The 21,611-nt window shown below is 51.5% G+C and overlaps 1 protein-coding gene and 1 pseudogene across 1 annotated transcript; both read left to right on the top strand.

Annotated features, from left to right (window-relative positions):
• Nucleotides 1-13,920: 13,920 nt before the first annotated feature.
• LOC134141475 (inositol 1,4,5-trisphosphate receptor-interacting protein-like 1) lies at nt 13,921-15,436 on the top strand (annotated as a pseudogene).
• A 2,328-nt stretch (nt 15,437-17,764) lies between these two features.
• LOC134141474 (inositol 1,4,5-trisphosphate receptor-interacting protein-like 1) lies at nt 17,765-18,886 on the top strand. Its single transcript, XM_062577707.1, is given in 4 exon segments — nt 17,765-18,454; nt 18,620-18,766; nt 18,769-18,818; nt 18,820-18,886. Coding segments are annotated over 4 exon segments (954 nt in total).
• The last annotated feature ends 2,725 nt before the right edge of the window (nt 18,887-21,611 follow it).

The following is a 21,611-nucleotide window of genomic DNA, read 5'->3' as shown; positions in this document are numbered from 1 at the left end:
CCTCTTGTCTGTGAAACTGTGCCTTGCTGAGTTCTCAGGAAAAATGGGTCAGGATATGAGAAGCTGGCAGATGGCCATCTCCTCCTGCTTGAGAGGCGTTCTAAGGCTCTGGGGGACAGGTGAGGGCAGTCCGCACAGGGCCCCCAGAGGACCTCACTTGGAAGAATATTGTTTGAGCAGGAAGTTGGACTAGACACCTCCTGAGGTCCCTTCCAACCTGAATTATCCTGTGATCCTATGACATCATGACAGTCTTCATTGCTGAGAAGTTCCAGTGTAATCAGCACACAAACACTTTGCTGAGCTGGGGCTCAGAGACCCAAGCCAGGCAAAATCCTCATGAATTTTAGTGGTATGTCACTCTGTACACTCTGTACAGGATCAAACCTGTTAAGTGCTGAGGTTCTTTCTGCATATCAAAAAGTTGTCATTGTGTTATCACTTCACATAGACAGTTTATTTGTTTCTCAGTGCCAGAACAGTAGATGACCCGGAGGGTCTGCATGTCTTAATGAATTATTTTGCTTTATTTTTTTCTGATACAGCTAGGTGATGAGTACAGAACAATCTCTGCCTGCAGACAATCATAAATGCTGCTGCTTATGAGTCTGCCTGGATTGGTTCCCTAGTGTTGTTCCCTATTGATCCCTGGAATGTTTCCCTTGAAACCCTTAATTCTCTTAAGAGAGGACTCCACTCAGTGGCTGAAAATCTTTGTCTTTCCAAGAGACTCATCATCCCATCCCATGGCTCATCTCATCTAATGAGCATGAAGGAACTCTACCAAGAGCACATACTCACTGGCCCTGACTTGGAGCAAGACTTCTCTCTCTTTCATCTTTGCATTTATCAGGACTTCTTAGTTATCTGATGATGTCGATGAGGTACTGATATATCTTTTATCTGATGGGCTGCATAGCTGTACCTTCCTCTCCTCTCCAATCAAGAAGATCTCTAATAGACCCTCTGTTGGCTGTTTAACCTGCCTCAAGGCTTCTCACATGGGACTCCTCAGGTGAAGGTCTCCCAGGTGGCCTAAAGTCCTTGATTTAAGAGTTATGAGAGTCCCTTGACTTCTTATGTTCCAGAGAACAGAAACTTAATTTCTCATGAAGAAATGCTTGGCCATATCACTGATCATTATCTACAGAAGTAACCACTATTGATTTCAGAAGAATGGTCCCCATGCAATGGGAATTTGCCTATGTAAATGTCTGAGCTTGTTTTCATCAGCTTCAATGGCAATTTGGCCACTGTTGAGAACTGCTAGGGTGGGAGAGCACAGTTCTTGAATGAAGATATTGACTTTGGGACAGATACCAGGCAGATCTGAATTTGACTGTATCATGGACATTATTAGACATTAACTTGCTTAACCTTAGGTTTTCCAGCATTTTCATTTGACTTCTGCACAGTTTCCTTGTTAACTCAGCAGATGTCCTGTTTTAATCATGAGAAAGCTCTGAAGCAAATCAGCCATTAAGAAACTGTTTAAAATCTATTCCGTTTTTCAAGCACCTGTGTTCCTACTGTATTTGAAAACACAAGAAAATGCAAAAACCATGAGATTAGCTTTATTGAGCTAGTGTAAACAAAAAGTGACAGATGGCTTCACTCTGTCAAATGCTAGTTGTCCTTTCACACAGAAACCTGTCTGACCTCAGAGGAAAACAGGAAAACTATGAATGAAGATACGTAGCTTTGCAAACTCTTAAAAGCTTAAAGATTTTCTTAAAGTGACTGGAAAGGGGCTTGTAGAAACAGGATGTGTCATGTTTCCTTTCACTTCTTTTGAAGCTACAGAAGGTGTTTTTGTTCCTCAGGTTTCAAATATTTCTATACAAATAATGGCACCTATCCCTATGCCCCTTTGTGTCTCTTGCACTCTTAGCTCAGTGACACAAGTCCCCTTACGTTTGCAAACATAGTGATTCCTGGTCTGCACACTGCATTTCTGCAGATAATATGAGCATATTCTTTGCTCAATACATCTGAAAAGAAAAAATGGTTCATGGAAGGCAATGAAATTTTTAATATTGACTCAGTCGCAATGCATCATCACGGCAGGGCTGGCTTCTGCACACATGCTTTACAACCAGAATAACCTGGCTAGATACAATGCTCCAATGTACCCTCCCAACTACCTGATAAATGAGCCACTGTTATCCCTGTGCACTACAGAGATTACAGATATATCTCTCCTAGATCCTTGTTAATCAAAACAAAATGCTAGCAATGGCAGCACTCCCCTTACATTCCCCAAGCCCATGGGCCATATGGGTTCACAGACCTATTCAGAATCACAGAATCAGTAAAGTTGGAAGGGACCTCTGGAGATCATTTAATCCAACCTCCCTGCTCAGCATGTTAGACAGGGTTGCATCCAGGTGGGCCTTGAATATCTCCAGAGAAGGAGACTCCACAACCTCTCTGGGCAACCTGGTCCAGTGCTCCATCACTCTCACTATGAAGAAATTCCCCCTCATGTTCAGGCGGAACTTCCTGTGCTTCAATTTCTGCCCATTGCCTCTTGTCCTGTCACACGGGACAACTGAAAAGAGTTTGTCCCCATCCCCTTGACACCCTCCCTTCACGTACTTACGCACGTTGATAAGCTCCCCCCTCAGTCTTCTCTTCCCCAGGCTGAAGAGGCCCAGCCCTCGTAGCCGTTCCTCATAGGGCAGGAGCTCCAGCCCTCTGATCATCTTTGTAGCCCTGCACTGGACTCTCTCCAGTAGCTCCATGTCTCTCTTGTACTGGGGAGCCCAGAACTGGACACAGTACTCGAGATGAGGCCTCACCAGGGCTGAGTAGAGGGGCAGGAGCACCTCCCTCGACCTGCTGGCAACACTCTTCCTAATGCACCCCAGGAGACCATTGGCCTTCCTGGCCACAAGGGCACATTGCTGGCTCATGGTCAACTTGTCATCCACAAGCACTCCCAGGTCCTTCTCTGCAGAGCTGCTCTCCAGCAGGCCAGCCCCCAGCTTGTACTGGTGCCTAGGGTTATTCCTCCGTAGGTGCAGGACTCTGCACTTGCCCTTGTTGAACCTCAGGAGGTTCCTCTCTGCCCAGCTCTCCAGCCTGTCCAGGTCTCTCTGTACGGCAGCACAGCCCTCTGGTGTGTCAGCCACTCCTCGCAGCTTGGGATCATCAGCAAACTTGCAGAGGAGGCACTCTGCCCCCTCATCCAGGTCATTGATGAAAAAGTTGAACAGGATGGGTCCCAGTACTGAGCCCTGGGGGACGCCACTAGCGACAGGCCTCCAACTAGACTCCGCACCACTGATGACGACCCTCTGAGCTCTACCTTTCAGCCAGTTCTCAATCCATCTCTCTGTCCACTCATCTAACCCACCCTTCCTGAGCTTATCTAGGAGGATGTTATGGGAGGCAGTGTCAAAAGCCTTGCTGAAGTCAAGGTACACAACGTCCACTGCTCTCCCCTCATCTACCCAGCCAGTCATTCCATCACAGGAGGCTATCAGATTGGTTAAGCAGGATTTCCCCACGGTGAATCCATGCTGGCTACTCCGGATCACCTTCTTTTCTTCCATTCATCTGGAGATGGCATCCAGAATGAGCTATTCCATCACCTTACCAGGGATGGAGGTGAGGCTGACCGGCCTATAGTTGCCAGGGTCCTCCCTCTTGCCCTTTTTGAAGACTGGAGTGACACTGGCTTTCTTCCAGTCCTCAGGCACCTCTCCAGTTCTCCATGACTTTTCAAAGATGATGGAGAGCGGCCTGGCAACAGCATCCGCCAGCTCTCTCAGTACCCGTGGGTGCATCCCATCTGGGCCCATGGATTTGTGGGTGTCTAGCCTGCCCAGAAGGTCTCTAATCCTTTCCTCCTCAACCAAAGGAAAGTCTACCCTTCTCCAGACTTTCTCCTTCACGTCCAGGCTATGGGATTCTTGAGGGCTGCCCTTAGCAGTGAAGACTGAAGCAAAGAAGGCATTCAGTAATTCTGCCTTCTCTGTATCCCTTGTCACCAGGGCCCCTGCCCCATTCAGTAGCAGGCCCACATTTTCCCTAGTCCTCCTCTTGCTGCTGATGTATTTGAAGAAGCCCTTCCTGTTGTCCTTGACATTCCTTGCAAGACTCAATTCCAGCTGGGCCTTAGCCTTCCTCACCACATCTCTGCATACTCTGACTGCATTCCTATAATTCTCCCAAGCAGCCTGTCCCCTCTTCCATGTTCTGTGTATTTTCTTCTTCTGTTTGAATTTGGCCAAGAGCTCCTTGCTCACCCACACAGGTCTCCTGCCCCTTTTGCTGCACTTCTTATTCATGGGGATGAACCACACTTGAGCTTGGAGGAAGTGATGTTTGAATAGTAGCCAGCTCTCCTGGACCCCCCTTCCTTCTAGGGCCTTAACCCACGAGATTTCAGAACCATACATTCCTCAAAGAGTAGCTGAAAAACGCAGTTGCAAGGCCTCAACACTGTTGTCTTCAGTCATGGAAGAACCAACAGCTCCAGCTATCAAGAAGTTGTGCTTCTGCGTAACTCATAAATCAATAGGAGACCTTCTATTGGCCCAGTTCACCTCTCTCTTTGAGACTGTCCCATTGTCACCTAATCTGTAGCTTGTAGTTATATCAACAATGTGATCTACAAGAATGCGACTGGCAGTAGATGCATTGGGTGTAGCTTCCTGGTAAGGACCTGCAGCGGAATATAAGTATCACAAAGCTGAGGACATTTGCGTCAGGGTGCTGTGTTGGCTGGTGGCTCCTTGTGGGCCTGGGTGCTGGTGTTGTCAGTGGCTTTCCATGGCAGCAGGGCAGGGCCTTGCAGCAACGGCCTGTCCCACTGCCCTCGAAAGGAGCAGGGCAGTCAGGGCAGCCCCAGCCCTGGGCACTGGGTGCCTCTACAGTGATGGAGATGGGCCAAGGCTGGACCAGGTGGTTGCCTATGGATCAGGGTCCAGGTCAGGCCCCTGGCCGGGCAGAGGCAGGACATTGGTGGGGCTGGAGACCACCACTGTTACAACATTGTGAGGCTAGGACTGATGGCCCCGAACTGGGCCGAAATGGGGGCCTGGACATGGACAGGGTCAGAGGAGTTCCCAGGGAGATAGGCAGGGACAGTGAGGCCTGTTAGTGCCCTCAGATATCTGATAATTTGTGACGAATCAAGGAGGCAGCATGTCTGGTAATGCACTTAATTAGTACCTTTTGTTCAAAGCCAGGACAGATCAATGACGCAGGCTGGGATCAGGGGAAAAAAGAAGCAACACAGCACTATTTACGAGTTCATTGCAGGGAAACGCACGTAGTGAGATCCTGTGGTCATGAAGGGCAGAGAGCATTTCCTGCCTGTGACACCATGCGCTAGGACAACACACTCTGTGAGCCCCACTCTTAGTCCTTCTGCCTTCCACCATACTCACAGTGTAACCATTTCCTTTTTCTATGTATAGAGTCAGTTATCTACATCATTATGCAGATCGTGTCCTTAGACTGATTATAACCTGAAATTAACCCCATGTTAAAGGAGAATGTTATCAGTTGCTATGGAGATTCCTTGCCATGTGATTGTGATCGTACTTCCTGCTGTGCTTAGGAGTAAGACTGTTAGATGACGCTCATTTTCACACTTTCTTATACTTTCTTATAACAATTCTCCTATAAATATCTGTTACTCACAGTTGAGGTCAGAACATTCAGTCTTCTAACATGGGTCATTTAATTTTTATATTGTGAATTTATGCCAAGCTATTATATACTTACACTAAAGCTTTCCTCAGCAGAGATTCTTATACTTCTCGGTTTGCTATTTAGGACCTGCAAAGCTCAGTTCTGGTGTATAACTATCAACTGTCAAGGAAACGGGCCAGTTTCCATGGGTGAAGAAAATGCTGCAGCTGGTGTCTTGCCTTTGCCAGCAAGGTGTCAGGGAGTTAAAGAGATTTGGTACACAGGAGGTTAGGGCTGCTGTGCAAAGCAGCCCAAAATGGGCGAATGCCACAGCAGGGGCTGACACAGCTGAGCGATGTATCTGCCATCACTGGCAGCTCACCTGGGGGTCAGCGCTGGCTCTTTCACGGTTCATCATGATTACATTAGGGATTCGTGTGACAGAGTTTGCTGGAAGCTCACCTATGCTGGTGACATCATCTTCAAAGGGAAGACTTCTCCAGTATCAGTGGTGCCTTCACTGCCAGCCCTCTTTCCTTGGCATCGTGGGACTCCCCAGGGACTGTGCTGGACTGGACTAATTTCCTTCTTGAGAATGAGCATGCCTCTGTGGCATGACTTGCAAGAGACGGGGAAATGTAGAAAGTGGCAATGAGCTGCCAGTGTTGCTAGGTTGTGTAGCCTGCTCCTGGGTTGGCCCCATACCTCAGCCATCCTGCAAGACAAGACTGTTGGCCAGGGCACTGCTGGGCTCCAAGAGTTATACAGTTATACAGTTAAAAGATCAAAGAGCCCTGAAAACATGGAGCCTCTTTGAGTGGGAGCCAGCTGCTGTGATAAAAATGGGCCACTGGGCCTCTGAATGGTGGAAGAAGCACAGCATGTCCCTGACTGTTGCTCCCTCTCACACATGCACTTTAGCTACACAAGGACATGGCAATGCCTTGCCAGCAGCTCCCTCATGGTGCCTAGCACCAGACTGAAGGAGTGACCGGATGATGGTTCCAGGGGCATGAACGGGCTGTAGATGGTGTCCTCCCTGTGGTGGCTCCAGCCTTCACAGAAGCTATACACCCCAAGGCATGGTTCTATCTGTGGTAAGAAAGTTGTTGGAGAGAGATTCTGGCAGGCATAGGGGACGTTGCCCACCAGCTCCTCCACTACATTGCACATGTTGGCCATGTCCTGTGCTGGCCCCCAGAGGTGCTGCTCATAGAAGGTTTCCAGGGTCCTCCTCTCTCTGGAGTATGGCTGCCGTTTAGGAGAGAGCCTGTGCGCTGCACCAGCATCCTTCTTGCCTTCTTCTTCCTCCTTCTGGAGGAGCTCTCATCACTGCTGCTGTCAAACTTGTCAAAATCCTGCTTGGTAGCCATCCAGAAGAGCTCAAAAAGAACAAGGGCTCCAGCAAAGGCCACAAACAGCCACATGTCCGAAGTGGCAAAGAGCGTATCTTTATTGAGAAGGGAAAAGGGGAGAAAAAAGAAAGAAACCTGCTGCAGCTCCTGCCTCGGCTGCTCCTCCCACTACTGCATCTGCTGCTGCAGGGCCAGACCTCTCTGGTCACTGCTCATAATACGTGTGCACTACAAAACTTTAACGACAGGCACAACATCTCCCACTCACCTTAACTATGATTTCCATGGCCTTAAGCCACAGCCAAGGGTGCAGCCAAGGGCACAGCCAAAGCCAGCTGAAGCTAGCTTTTACAGAACAAGGAATATTGCAACCATTGCAGATAACTTTTGCACAGGTAAGCTCTTTGCACCCTTCCTCCCAGCAACAGACAGCACCAATGGACCACAAGAAAATGAGTAAGAGAAGTTGCGGGATTGTTTAATAGGGATTGGACTATGGGAGAGAGAGTTTGCAGTCGGTTCGTCATGGGATAAATAGAACTAAGAAGCTGTGTGTGTGTGTTGGGGGGCTTCCTCCCTGAAGGCACCCAGCTTAAATTCTACCTTCATTACATGGAATAAACCTTTTTAGTTTGGAAAAATATGTTTAATAGGGAAAATAAGCAGAGACCTAGGGTCGAGACAAAACAGTTGAAGGTGGCAAGTGTGAAATTCCTACAATAACAGTCAAGACTTGTGTATTTCTTGCAACAATTGCAGGTGGCAAAGGCGTAATTCCTATGGTAAAAGGTGGCAACTGCCTAATTCCTGCAACAGAGCAGATGGTGAAGGCGGCCACTTCCCTGGAAAGCATATCGGCAGTGCAAGCAGGGCCAGAGCAGCTTTGGCAGATGGGCAGGGATCGACTGCACTTCTAGGGAAGGACATTTTGTGGTGGGAAGGTCAGGCTGCAGCCTGCAAACCCTTGCGGTAAGCTGTGTTAGGGCTGCTCAGGAAGGAAGGGGTCATCTACTGTTCATGCCAGGGCCCGGAGGGAGATGTAGGTGCCGAAGGGAGGCACCACCCTGCGGTGGGAGATGCAGGGAGAATAGACAGTCTCCCTTTGAAAGTAATCTCTCAAAGATCCATCAGTTGGGAAGGGGCTGCGGTGGCTTCACCTGTCTTGGACAGGCTGGCTGCATTCTGCCCCTTACGACTGCGTATCGGGTGGGAGCCCGGAGGACTTGTGCAGTACTGGGGCGTGCACAGGTCTTTTGATGTGATGATCATCAAAGAGCTTGTGAGTCTTCCCGACAGAAGAGGGCTGCATTTCTGCTGGAGGTATCCCAACTACAAATAGGCATGCCGCTGTTGTGTCACATGCGCTGCAAGGCCAGCGCTTCCCCGACGCGTGGCCTGCAGTGTGGGTGCACGTGCTTAGAGGGCAGCACGTCTGCAAAGTCTTAACCGCCATTGCCTGTGGGGCGGCTGCCCCACAGTTGCCAGGGCATGTCCACTGGCCTGACCTAGAGCTGAAGAGACCTTGGTGAAACTCTGGGGCCTTTCCCATGCATGCTTATAGGATAGCACTCCTCATGATCCCCAGGCCCATGGATCTCTCTGGAGGGTGCTGGTGGGCAGAGGATAGAGAGAGCGAGACATTTTCCTATGCCTGGGGACACTTCTTTCCCTCCCTCCTCTCCATCTCAGGGCAGTATCCAGGTCAGCTTCAGGCTGTTTCTTCTCTGTGATTTGCCTCTAAGGTACCCCTGAAATCAATGTCTGCCAGCAGCTCAGAAGCCTGCAAATACAGGTGTGTGCATGAAGGCCTCTTTCAGCATCATTTGAGTAACAGGTGCCTGAGATGATCTTGCAGCTCACTGAACTCGTGCAGCACCTGGGTGTGGATGTCTAGTTCCTGTGTCAGGTGTTGAAAGAGGTTGAGTGGGCTGGCTGTTCAGAAGGCTGGTGGCAGGGGGATCTCCCTAGGCATGCTCTTGTTGCCTGGGAGAAAGTGGTGAAGCTGTTTCTCCTCTAGGCAGCACTGCAGGTAGTGCAGGACATCATTCAGCTGCTGATGGAGCTGCTGACGGGAGAATCAGCATCAAGAGGTACATCATGATTGTTTTCAAGTGGACAGAGGAAAGCACTGAGTCCTCCAGGAGGTAGGAGAAGAACTGCAGACATGCCAGAGGGCAGCTGCCAAGGGGGATCTGCCTGCCCACAAACCTGAAGACCATTAGGTCTTGCAGGGCTTTGCTCTCGAGCTATGTTGTGCTGCTGGAGAGGCCAGCCTCTGCCTCCTGGCTGCTCAGGAAGACCCTCAGGTCATTTGGTTGAACCACCAGTGTTATCTCAGTGTGCATGGTGCTCCCAGAGTCGCTCCTGGGCATGGCTCAGTCTTTGCTACAGCACTGGAAAGCCCTGGGAGGGAGACCCTGAAGTGCAGCAGCAGGCAATGCAGCTTTCAGAGTACGCAGTGCACTGTGGCCAAGAGCAAGCACAGCAGGAGGCTGGGTGACAAGTTGTTTAAGAGTAGTAGCAAATGAATTGAATTAAACCTAGGATACCTACGACCCATTCTTTTCCTTCTGTTTTTCTTACATAGTGAGCACAGGAGGAACAAGTGATTGTTAATGATAGCTACAGGTCTCCAACCATCCCCAAATGTTGTTTTGCCTTGTTTTGACTGTGGCCGTGCCTGCATAATAAAATACACCATTTCCTCTCAGTTCAATTTGCATGGCTGAAAAGGAGAAGAGAAGAGAAAGGGAAGGGAAGCATAGAAGAATGAAAAAGGGGGAGAAGAAAAATGATAGAGGGAAAAACGAAGCAAAATGAAATGGGAAAAGAGAAGAAAAAGGAGAAGGAAAGGTGAAAAGAGAAGAAAAGGAAAAGAGATGAAAAAGGAAAATGAAGCAGAAAAGTAAAAAAGAATGTAGTTTAAGTTCAAGTCAGAGCAGAAGCAGTTTATAGCACAGAGGAGAATATGACATGTCCTTCACAGAACTACAGGTGTGTGTATAAAGAGAAAAAGGGAGTAAATCACTGTAGGAAAGGAGGCTCCAACAAATCAGATGAACGTTCTTTTGTATGTGTCTCTTTACTTCCAAACTTGTCTGGAAAGCATGTTAAAGGAGTCTCATCTCGAGTACTGTGTCCAGTTCTGGGCTCCCCAGTACAAGAGAGGCATGGAGCTACTGGAGAGAGTCCAGCGTAGGGCTACAAAGATGATCAGAGGGCTGGAGCACCTGCCCTATGAGGAACGGCTGCGAGAGCTGGGCTTCTTCAGCCTAGAGAAGAGAAGACTGAGGGGGGAATCTTATCAATATGTACAAGTACCTGAAGGGAGGGTGTCAAGAGGACAGGGACAAACTCTTCTCAGTTGTCCCGTGTGACAGGACAAGAAGCAATAGGCAGAAATTGAAGCACAGGAAGTTCCACCTGAACATGAGGGGGAATTTCTTTACTGTGAGAGTGATGGAACACTGGAACAGGTTGCCTGGAGAGGTTGTGGAGTCTTCTTCTCTGGAGATATTCAAGGCCTGCCTGGATGAAACCCTGTCTAACATGCTCTAGGTGACCCTGCTTGAGTGTGTGTGGGGGTGGACTAGATGATCTCCAGAGGTCCCTTCCAACCTTACCGATTCTATGATTCATTTCTCCCTGCTTCTCCACATTTCACCCCATGCCCGGGACTCCTCTTTTCTACACGGTTCTTTATACCTATTGCGCTTTCTCAATCCCACTGCTGCACATCTTTGCTAGCAGATATTATAGCCCAGGCTGCTTATAGACTGTTGCAGTTAGTATTACAGCCTGGGCTAATCCCAGCATTTCATCATTCCTTAAAACCTTCTGCTCTTTTCCAAAAACTGCCTCTGCTGGCTCTGGCAGAGGAGATGCTCGTGTCCCTGTCTAGTCTCCTTGCAGCTACCCAGGCACCCAGGATGGCTGTAGCTGTGCAGCAGCAGCAACGTGTGCTAATGCTGTTTCTGTACTCACAGCAGCACTGGCTTCTGCTGCTGAAAAATTCCACCTTTTCCTTTTTGTTTCTCTTGTAAAAGACAATGTAACACTATTTCCCCCCCCTCCTTTGGCTCTGTCAGAATAGGTCTTTACTTTAAATCAGCCACACTCTTCCCCTGGCATCCAGGTTTTCTATATCACATTGGGGATGTGGCATCTCCAGTACTATAGCAGGAAGACAAAGGAACTCTAAAATAACCTCCCTAGTCTCTTCCTCCTCCTAGTGTGATTCTTTGGGGGAATAAAAGGTGTAAAGGAGCACCCTGGGTTAGTAGGAATTCAGTGTTTTTCTACTGTCCCTCAAGATGCTTTACTGGATCTTTTTTTTCCTGAGAGTCTCTCAAACTTCTGGTTTTAGATTCTGTTTCTTCTTAGAGGCCTTCCAGTATCAAGCAAAACATGCATCCTGCTGACCTTGGGGTACCTTAGGTCCTCTGGACTCCAAGGTGCCCTTAAGTGCATTATTTTGTCTAAGGAATTCTACAGGAAACTGCTTAGAGGGATCATCCCTTATCCAGAAATTCTATTTATTTAAATACCTGAGGTTTTAGGAGAGTAACGCATACACATATATTGTCTAGTTCCCATTTTCACTCCTTGAGAGAAACTAAGTGTGTGCCTGAATATCAGCCCAAGTTCTCTGCCAGTAATAAAACTGGAGACTTAAGAGAAGAAGACACACAAGGGTCTTCCTGTTTGAGATGTTTTGTCTGAGCCCACTGTGTTGGTCAAAGTCAGAGTCATTAACAGTGCAGCCCAAGAAGGCCCCTGCTGGAACTGGAAATGGGAGGGAAGTCAGGGGCTGAACTGCCACCATGCATCCTTACATTCAAGTTAGGCCACTCATCACCTCTGTGGCTTTTGAGTGGCTCGTGGCGGTTGTGTAAGATTTCAGAGTTGTCCTGAATCCAGTTCTTTCATTCTACATTCATACCATATTTATAACTGCAACACAGACTCTCCTTAAACTCACCAGAATCACCAAAATTATAAATACCTTTCCCTCTTTTAGAGCAAGTCAGTTCTGCACTGACCTGTGTTAAAGGTTCAGATTCAGCAGTCCAAGCCTTGCTGTGGGAGTCTGCAGAAAACCCTCGGGCAAAGCCCCTAGAGGGATTTCAGAAGGTCCTTTACCTCTCTGAGTGCTGCCAAGGAGTTTTGGTGTGGACCATTCTGCCTCCTTCCGCTTAAACAGAACATGTAAATCTGAGTCATAGCACCAGATTCTGTAACAGAAAAGCAGAATGCAATCCATGTTCAGATCAGAAAAGCAGCTGTTTATTACTATAGCTATAGGGAGAGCCCAGAGCAACAAACTAACAGCCTCTGCTGTTAGGAAGGTGACCCTAATGAGGCCATTACAGAGTTAATAAACCTTTGGATTATATGACTTGTCCTTCACAGGACTACAGGTGTGTGAATAGAGGGAAGAAGGGAGCGAATCTCTTCAGGAGAGGAGGCTCCAACAAAACACACAGCACAATTCTTTACAGACCATACGTTCCTCCGATAGCTACAAACACAGACTTCAGCAAGGTCACTGCAGATGTTTTTGGCGAGAGGTCTGTAAAGCATTTTACTTCCACAAGCATTAACCATCTTACTTCCACAGCTGGCTGCTGGGAGACGGCTCACGTGTGCAGACCTACTGCGACACCTCATGTGCAGCACCCCAAAAGTGAATTGCCTGTGTCTTACTGCAAGTTGACAAGAGCAATCTTTTTAGAGGTAAAACTCATATGCAGTGTGGTCGACTGCAGCGGCCAGTCTCTCTGGCCAGGGTCACCGCAGGGCACACTCTGGCTACTGAAGAGGGACAAGTGACCAACGAGCTCTGGCCAACAGTTGACCTGGATAAAACCCCTCAGGGGACAGGAGGGAGGGAAAGAGGTTTCCCGGGCAGAGGGTAGTGTCTCAGTCCCTCCACCCTCTGCCCACGAGCAGGGAAGGGGGAGATCCCTGGGCCTGGGGAGCACTGGGAGTGAATACAAGCTGGAGAACATCCACCTGTCTCAGAAAATATTGAATCTCTCTTTGGAAGTCAAGTCTCTCTCTCTCATTCCCATTAGGACTAAGGGATTTTGGGGTGCTTATGCCCTCTCGGTGAGGAGAGCCCACAGGCACACGGTGCTGCTGCACTGTAGCCGGTGGTGGGTGTCAGGGCCTCGGCTCTGGCTGCCGAGGAGGGACCCCATGCTGAGGGGAGGTGGGGCTGCCCAGCTGACCCTGAGAGGGGCTGTGCCCCCAGCACAGTGCAGAGGACAAGTCGCAAGGGGAAGTGCTGTCATAAGGGCACCCGCAGGCGTGGGCCCCGTGGCGCTGCTGGGCCCCCAGCACTACAGCCTTGGGCAGTCCCGGCTGCAGCAGCCTCTGCAGGGTGAGTGTGGCAGTGTGGTAAGGCTGAGCGGGATGAGGGCCAGGGCACAAATGCCAGCCCCCTCCTAGGGCTTTTAGTGCTGCAGCTAGGGCTGAGCTGCACACGGGAGCGCTTTGGGTCAGGGCGCTGCTGCCTTGGGAGCTGGGGGCAGCAGTGCTTGGGCTCCCAGCAATCCTGGGTGCCCAGAGACATGTTGGGCATGTGCCGGGCCCCCTCAAGCGTGCAGGACCCTGCTGCCCTGGGGGCACAGGCAGTCACTCCTCCGGAGTCCCCACTCCGGTGCCACTAGCCTTGTGGCACCCCTGCCCCCCAGGTCAAAGCCAGGCCACAGTGCTGAGCCTCAGGGCAGGCTTGGCAGCATGTGCCCTACCACGTCCAGATGCAGGCAGCTCTCACGGACCCCATCCTTGCTGCCTCCAAGCTCCCTCGCCCCCTCTCCCATCCTGCCTCTTCATGCCTGTGGCCCCTACCCCAATCCGCCACCTTCTGCCCACACTGCCCAGTTCACACCTGCTCTCCCATCTCCTCTAGGACATGGCTGCACTTATAGTCCTCACTGGGGCAGTGCTGGGCATCATCCTGCAGCCGCTGCAGGTCAGTGACCAGGTAGATTTGGCCATGCAGCAGCGGATGCAGCAGTGTGAAGCGCAGCTGAGGCAGCAGATGGCTCGGCTGAGGCAGGAGTTGGCCAAGATGACTCAAGAGATGCAGAATGGACTTTTCCTGAAGAACCTGGTCTTGGCCACGTGGGATGTGTGGCTGTTTGGGGCATTTGCTGGAGCCCTCCTATTGCTCTTTGCGCTCTCCTGGAAGGCCACCGAGCAGGATTTTGATGAGTCAGAGAGCAGCAGGGATGAGAGCTCCTCCAGCAGTGATGAGAGCTCCTCCAGCAGTGAGGAGGAAGAGGAAGCCCCCATCAATGACTGGGGTCTGGAAAGATTTCTCATGCAGCAACTGCAGTTGCCAGTGCTTTGCCTGAGCAGTACACGCAAGGTGGTGGAGGAACTGGTGGGCGACCTGCTCCATGCCTGCCATCTGATCAGCTTGAAGACTGCTCTGCTAGAGCTGGAACCATGCATTGGGGTGGGGATCACCTTTGAAGGCTGGAGCCTCTGGGGGGACATCGTCTACAGCCTGCTCGTGCCCCTGAGGCCACCAAGCGGGCACTGCTTCCAACTGGAGCTGGGCAGTGGCGGGGAGTTGCTGGCAAGGCACAGCCATGTTCACGTGGAGCTGGAGAGCGTGTGCTCAAGGCAGCGGCTGCTGGGCGACGTGCGGTGTTTCGTGCACCAGCCCGAGGGTGATCTGGGTAGAAATGGGGGCCCCTGCCTCCTCCACTACCTGTGCAGCAACTCCTGCCTGGATGTGGAGAAAACGGCCCGTTGGCTCCAGCTAGTAGTGATGACCGCCTGGCTGCTTTTGCCTGCATCGCACCACTGCTGACTGACTGTGCTGCCCTCTTCCTGCTCCCACTCTTGCGAGCTGCCTGGAAAATGTCTCTGGGAGGTCCTTGTCCATCGCCATCTTGCTTGGGGTGCAGCAAGGTGACTCGGGAGTCTTCCTGACCAGCCAGGAGGCAGAGGCCAGCTTCACCTGTAGCACAACGCAGCTGGAGAGCTGCACTGTTCCAGAGATGCTGTTCTTCAGGTTTGTAGCCAGACAGGCCCGCACAGACAGCTGCCACCTGACATGTCTGATGCTCTTTGCCCATCTCCTGGAGGACTCAGGTGTCTTTTCCACCTACTGCTTGAAAACAGTGGTGATGCACCTCCTCACAGCCACACCTCTGTCAGGCTGGCACAGAGAGCATCTCCTGGAGCGGGTGGATGACATCCTGCAGTTCCTGCAGTGCTGCCTGGAGGAGAAAGTGCTGCACCACTTCCTCCTAGGCGATGAGAGGGTGCCCAGGGAGGTCCCCCTGCCAGCGGCCTTCCGAACAACCAGCCCTCTCAACCTCTTCCAGTACCTGTGGCAGGAGTTGGATGCCTGCACTCGGGCGCTGTGGGAGTTCAGGGAGCTGCAAGAGCGTCTCAGGAGCCTGTTACAATGATGCTGAAAGAGGGTTCTGGAAAGTCAACAAAAGCACAGCTGGGACAATCACACCCAATCCCATTGGAGATGCCCTTGCAAGGAGGTGTTCAAGAGAGGCCCCTGTGATCAGCTGGACAGCGACTGCCCAGCCTTTTCGAGAGGTTTAATTCCCCATGGGAGCATTACCCTATGCACAGACTCCAATAAACTTGCCTCTTTTAACCTGCCCTCTGTCTTTAAGCGTCCAGGCAACACTGTGTGGGGAATGCAGCCCCATCCCACCACGAGGAGACTTGTCCATAGGATTTCCTCAAGTCTGGGAGATGATCAGAGCACAAACACTAGCACACCCCGGCCTGCCCTATTTCCCCCAATCCCAGACTGCGAGTTCACAGCAGCAAGTGCGCTGCACAGATGACATTCCCGAGGTGCATCAGATGTACGCTTCACATGCTCAACAGGCAGATCTGAGGCACCCCTGCCAGCGCTAGCACGGCCAGCAAGGTTAAAACTTTGCAGATGTGCTGCCCTCTAAGCACGTGCACCTGCACTGCAGGCCATGCGTCGGGGAAGCGCTGGCCTTGCAGCGCATGTGACACAACAGCTGCATGCCTGTTTGTAGTTGGGATACCTCCAGCAGAATGCAGCCCTCTTCTGTCGGGAAGGCTCACAAGCTCTTTGATGATCATCACATCAAAAGACCTGTGCATGCCCCAGTACTGCACAAGTCCTCCGGGCTCCCACCCGATATGCAGTCAGAAGGGGCAGAACGCAGCCAGCCTGTCCAAGACAGGTGAAGCCACTGCAACCCCTTCCCAACTGATGGATCTTTGAAATAGAACATTCGAAGAAGACCATCCAGTTCCTCTGCATCTCCTGCTGCAGGGAGATTTGCAGGCTGCAGTCTGACCTTCCCACCACGAAGCTTCCTTCCCTACAAAAGGCCCACAGTAACGCTGCATCCTACCACGTATGACCTTGGCTTGCTAGTGAGCTAAAAGGACCCATACCGCAGCTGTCCTGTGGCCATCTGCCAGGGCCTGTGTGGTTTAGGGTCTCTCACAGGGCTGTGCTCTATGACACCTACTCTTGCCTCTTTCTGCAATGGGCCCAGTGAGGCCCAGCTTGTGCTAGTTATCCTGTTCCCAGGCTCTTGGAGGGGACAAGGAACGACAGCCACAGTCACCCCCAAAGGCAGAGCAAGACAGCAATAGCAGCTACCAGCGCAAGTACAGGGTGCAGCAACAGGTGCAGTCATTGCCTGTCTGCCAAAGGAGCCCCGGCCCCACTTAAACTGCCAACGGGCCTTCCAGGGAAGCGGCCACCTTCACAGTCTGCTCGCGTGGACAAGCCGCTCGGAGCAGCACTCCATGCCCTCAACAGCAGCCTTCATGCTGGAACCTCATTGCTTTGGGCACAGCTCTCGCCCACACCGTACTGCAGATGGGGTTTGGGTGCCGCAGGCTGCTGCGCCGCTCGAGGTTTCTCTTGGCACAGGTTCACGAGCAGCGCCCACGCCTCCCCGCAGCGCCGTCCACGGGCCACGGCGCCGGCAGCCCGACGCGCCTGCCCCTGGGCCCAGCACCAGCAGCGCCGCCCGGGGGCCACGCCCCTAACGGCCGCGAGGCGCTCAACGGCCGTCGCGGCTCCTAACGGCTGCTGAGCGCCTCGCGGCCGTTAGGGGCGTGGCCCCCGGGCGGCGCGGCCGCGCGGGCGGCGCCTGCCGCGCCCCGTGCGGCGCCCGGCGCTGCGCGCTCGCCGCGGCCCCGGCGGGCCCCGGGGAGAGCGGTTCACGTGCCGCTGCGGCGCGGGAGGTACGGCCAGAGGAGGCGGACGGAGGAAAACTGAACTTCATGGACCCGTTTTCTAGCGCCTGCAGCCTGAAAAGACCCTGACTCCAGGCGACGGTCATAGAGTGAATGTAGCAGCACAGGTTCAGCCCGGATCTCGTGGGGGATGTGTCTTTTCTACCAGAGGCCATGTAGAGAACTTGCACTTCAGTCCCATATTATGTAATTTTCACCTACTTGAAAAGTAAGAATGCTACTGTAGAAATGAAATAATTTCAGGGTTGTTTAATTAGGAATGCCTCTGCAGCTGTGTACCTTGGTAGGGATGGATGTTCCTGGGTGTTGAAATGCTCAATACATTGGCTGTGCCCAGGAGATCATACAGGAAGGTAGAAGATTCGGGCTCCGTGCTGCTGCTGCGTGGGCTCGCAGGAGGTGGGTGCCAGGGCATCGCCTCTGGCTGCCCCGGGCAATGCCGTGTCGCAGAGATGGGGTGGGGACGACAACCCAGGCCGGCCAGCTGGACCCTGAGAGGGGCTGTGCCCGCAGCACCTGAGATGGAGAATGGACTTTTCCTGAAGGACTTGATCTTGGCCACGTGGAACGTGTGGCTGTTTGGGGCCTTTGCTGGAGCCCTCCTATTGCTCTTTGCGCTCTCCTGGAAGGCCACCGAGCAGGATTTTGATGAGTCAGAGAGCAGCAGGGATGAGAGCTCCTCCAGCAGTGACAAGAGCTCCTCCAGCAGTGAGGAGGAAGAGGAAGCCCCCATCAATGACTGGTGTCTGGAAAGATTTCTCATGCAGCAACTGCAGTTGCCAGTGCTTTGCCTGAGCAGTACACGCAAGGTGGTGGAGGAACTGGTGGGCGACCTGCTCCATGCCTGCCATCTGATCAGCTTGAAGACTGCTCTGCTAGAGCTGGAACCATGCATTGGGGTGGGGAGCGTGTTTGAAGGCTGGAGCCTCCAGGGGGACATCGTCTACAGCCTGCTCGTGCCCCTGAGGCCACCAAGCGGGCACTGCTTCCAACTGGAGCTGGGCACTGGCAGGGAGTTGCTGGCAAGGCACAGCCGTGTTCACGTGGAGCTGGAGAGCGTGTGCTCAAGGCAGCGGCTGCTGGGCGACGTGCGATGCTTCGTGCACCAGCTCGAGGGTGATCTGGGTAGAAATGGGGGCCCCTGCCTCCTCCACTACCTGTGCAGCAGCCCCTGCCTAGATGTGGAGAAAACGGCCCGTTGGCTCCAGCTAGTAGTGATGACTGCCTGGCTGCTTTTGCCTGCATCGCACCACTGCTGACTGACCGTGCTGCCCTCTTCCTGCTCCCACTCTTGCGAGCTGCCTGGAAAATGTCTCTGGGAGGTCCTTGTCCATCGCCATCTTGCTTGGGGTGCAGCACCATGACTGTTTTTTCAGGAGGCAGAGGCCGGCTTCACCTGTAGCACAACACAGCTGGAGAGCTGCACTGTTCCAGAGATGCTGTTCTTCAGGTTTGTGGCCAGGCAACCTCTCCAGGACACCTGCCACTTGACATATCTGAAGCTCTTTGCCCATTTCCTGGAGCGGGGGGCACAGACTTTTCCACCTACTACTTGAAAACAGTGCTGATGCACCTGCTCACTCATATCTTTGTCAGTCTGTCATAGAAGGGATCTCTTGGAGCGGGTGGATAACATCCTGTAGTACCTGTAGCAGTGCGTGGAGGTACTCAGAGTGGTCCCTCAGCCCCTGGCCTTCCAAATGGCCAGCCCGCTCAACCTTTTCCATAGTCTTGGAAGCCACAGTTAAGGTGAGTGGGAGATGTTGCATGTGTAGTTGAAGCTTTATACTGTGCGCTTAGTTTGAGCAGTGACCAGAGAGATCGGGCCACGCTGCAGCAGATGCAGCAGAGTGAGGAGCAGCTGAGGTAGGAGATGGCTCAGCTGCAGCAGGAGTCAGAGCACATGATCCAAGAGCTGAGCAGGCTTGCCAGGAATGACTTGGTCTTCACTGTGTGGGGCAGGTGGTAGTTTGAGTCCTTTGCTGGAGCCCTTGTGCTGCTCTTTGGGCTCTGCTGGCTTCCCACAAAGCAGGACCATGACTTGGACTCTAGCTGTGAGCAAGACACCTGTGAGTGTCTAGGCAAAACTGTGTGGGACATGCAGGCCCCTTTCTGCCATGGAGATGCACAGCATCACCCATCAGTGCCCCAAGACCATCAAAAAAGACCATGCTGCCTTCTCACAAATGTGCAGTTTTTGCATTCCTGCGAATGGCCCGTCTGCCGCCACACACAGGTGGAGCAAAGGGACCCTCCCCTGACCTGGGGAGTGCAGGTCTCCACCGCCCCGGATATGGGGACTTAACCCATGAAGTGACTTCAGTATATTCTTTTGGGGATCCTGTGCATCCTTCTCAGGAGATTTGATTGCCCGCAGAAGCATTACTGTATGTAAAGGTTCCAGTGAATTAGCTTTTTTTAAGAAATCATGTGCCTGTGAGTGTCTGCGCAACATTATAAGGGGAATGCAGGCACAGGAGACTACCTGGCTGAGCTGCAGAAAAATGATATTTTGCAGACTATCTCATTTAGTGTGCTCTGCTTCCACTGATTTTTGTAACTAGAGTTCCTCCACCTATCCTTGTTATACAGCCCCTAACTACCTAACGGCAGCTTCAGTCCAACAGCTTTGGACTGCAGTGGTGCAAATCTTTCCAGGACACAGAGGTTGTACCCTGGGACAATATTAAATAGCGTTAAAGCCCCTGGAGACCTGGCCTTGAGACTGGGGCAGTCAAAAGAAATACTGTTCTCCAGATAGTTTTAGCTGGAGTGGTTTTGCAGGTGGAAAGCCATGTGGGAAAAGCTGGTGCTGGCATGTCCCGAGAGGTGGCAGTGCTACTCCATGCAGATGCTGCATGTGAGCCCGCTCGTTTTGCTGGGCCTGACGGAAGGGGAAGGGGAAGGGAAAGGGAAAGGGAAAAGCTCCTCTTCCTGTATCTGATGGTCCCACTGCCCCAGTTAACCCTCTTTGAGCAGATCTTGCTTGTGATGGCTGCAGATCTATGTAGGAAAAAGATCTATTTTTACACATTCAATTCCTACCCCCTCCCCAATGTGTGTAGGTAGCAAAAAGCTGTGCAGATCTGTCAGAGCTCTTTTTCCACCTTCTCTCTGATGGGACTGCTTTTTTTCAAGTAGCATTTCATCATCTCATGATATAATTTTAATCCTTCATACTTGCTTAGAATCTTAAGCTATATCTTTATTTTAGGTTGTCATTAGAAGCAAACGTAGCACTTACAGGGCAAAAGTAAGCATGTGGGAGCTGTCTACTTATCTTTATCTAGCTATCACACATCCAGTGTGGCTATATTTAGATGCATTGTATTTATATGGTGTTTCATTTCCCCTCTCTTTATGGCAGAGGGCCCTAAATACCACAGCCTGGGACTTCCCTCCTGCCCAAGGCATGTACCAGGGCACCTTTGATACTCTCTCTATTTTAACTCACTCTGTAATTACATTCTGACCCTGCAAAGGAAAATTGCATTGTTAATTACTCTGAGTAGGAGAATTTGCTTTAACATTAGGGCTTTCAAGGTGCAGTCCAGATGTGTTGGCACATGTGGAATAAAGAAGCCACTCTGCTGTAAAGTAGTTGTGTGGTAGATAGAAGGTGTTTCAGGAAAATCTAAACAGAGTGAACTCCCAGAAACTCTGCTGCAAACTCCACTGGGTCTGCTGGTGATTCTGTTATAAGAAGGGGCAATGCCAGTCAATCAGCAGAGCTCATACTGGCTTTCTGGTTTGGTTTGCCACAAAGCTTAGATTTTTCTCAGGCATTTGGACTTAAAAGAACTGCTGTGTTTTGGGAGAGGGATGTAAATGGACATAAAGGAAAACAATCATTTCCAGTAGCAATGTTGCTCTTCCTGTGATTAGGGCTCCAGAAGATGCCATCCGTAAGGCTAGATCTCTCTAGTCACTGCTACACTCCTCTTTGAATGGTGTTTCCTCATTCCCACCATCCTCTGGAAATTACCCAAACTGCAAGTGCTGAGTAGGCATCTCCAATGAGATAGTTTGGTGCTGTTGTTCCTGCTCCATGCCTCTGTCTGTTAGAGCACATATGGGCTTCTTGCTACCATTTTTAGAGCTTCACAGTCCTTCCTGTCTTGGTACTTCTCACATAACTCACCCACGCTGTCAGCCTTGGCCACCTGTACCTGTCACCGAGTGATTGCTTCATGCTATCTGGGGCACTTCCCTGAGGTCTCAGACCTCCAAATATGTTGAAACAGCTCATTCATGCTCAAGAAGTTGACTCAGCTGTCAGCACTAACATGAACAACTTGTTCTCCCTCTATGTCTGCTGCCTGGGTCTCTCCGGTCTCTGCCTGTGAGCTCCTGGGGGAAGACAACCTC

This window comes from Rhea pennata, chromosome 5, assembly GCF_028389875.1.
Source record: "Rhea pennata isolate bPtePen1 chromosome 5, bPtePen1.pri, whole genome shotgun sequence".
Classification (NCBI taxonomy): domain Eukaryota; kingdom Metazoa; phylum Chordata; class Aves; order Rheiformes; family Rheidae; genus Rhea; species Rhea pennata.
This window is presented reverse-complemented; position numbering and strand designations above follow the sequence as displayed.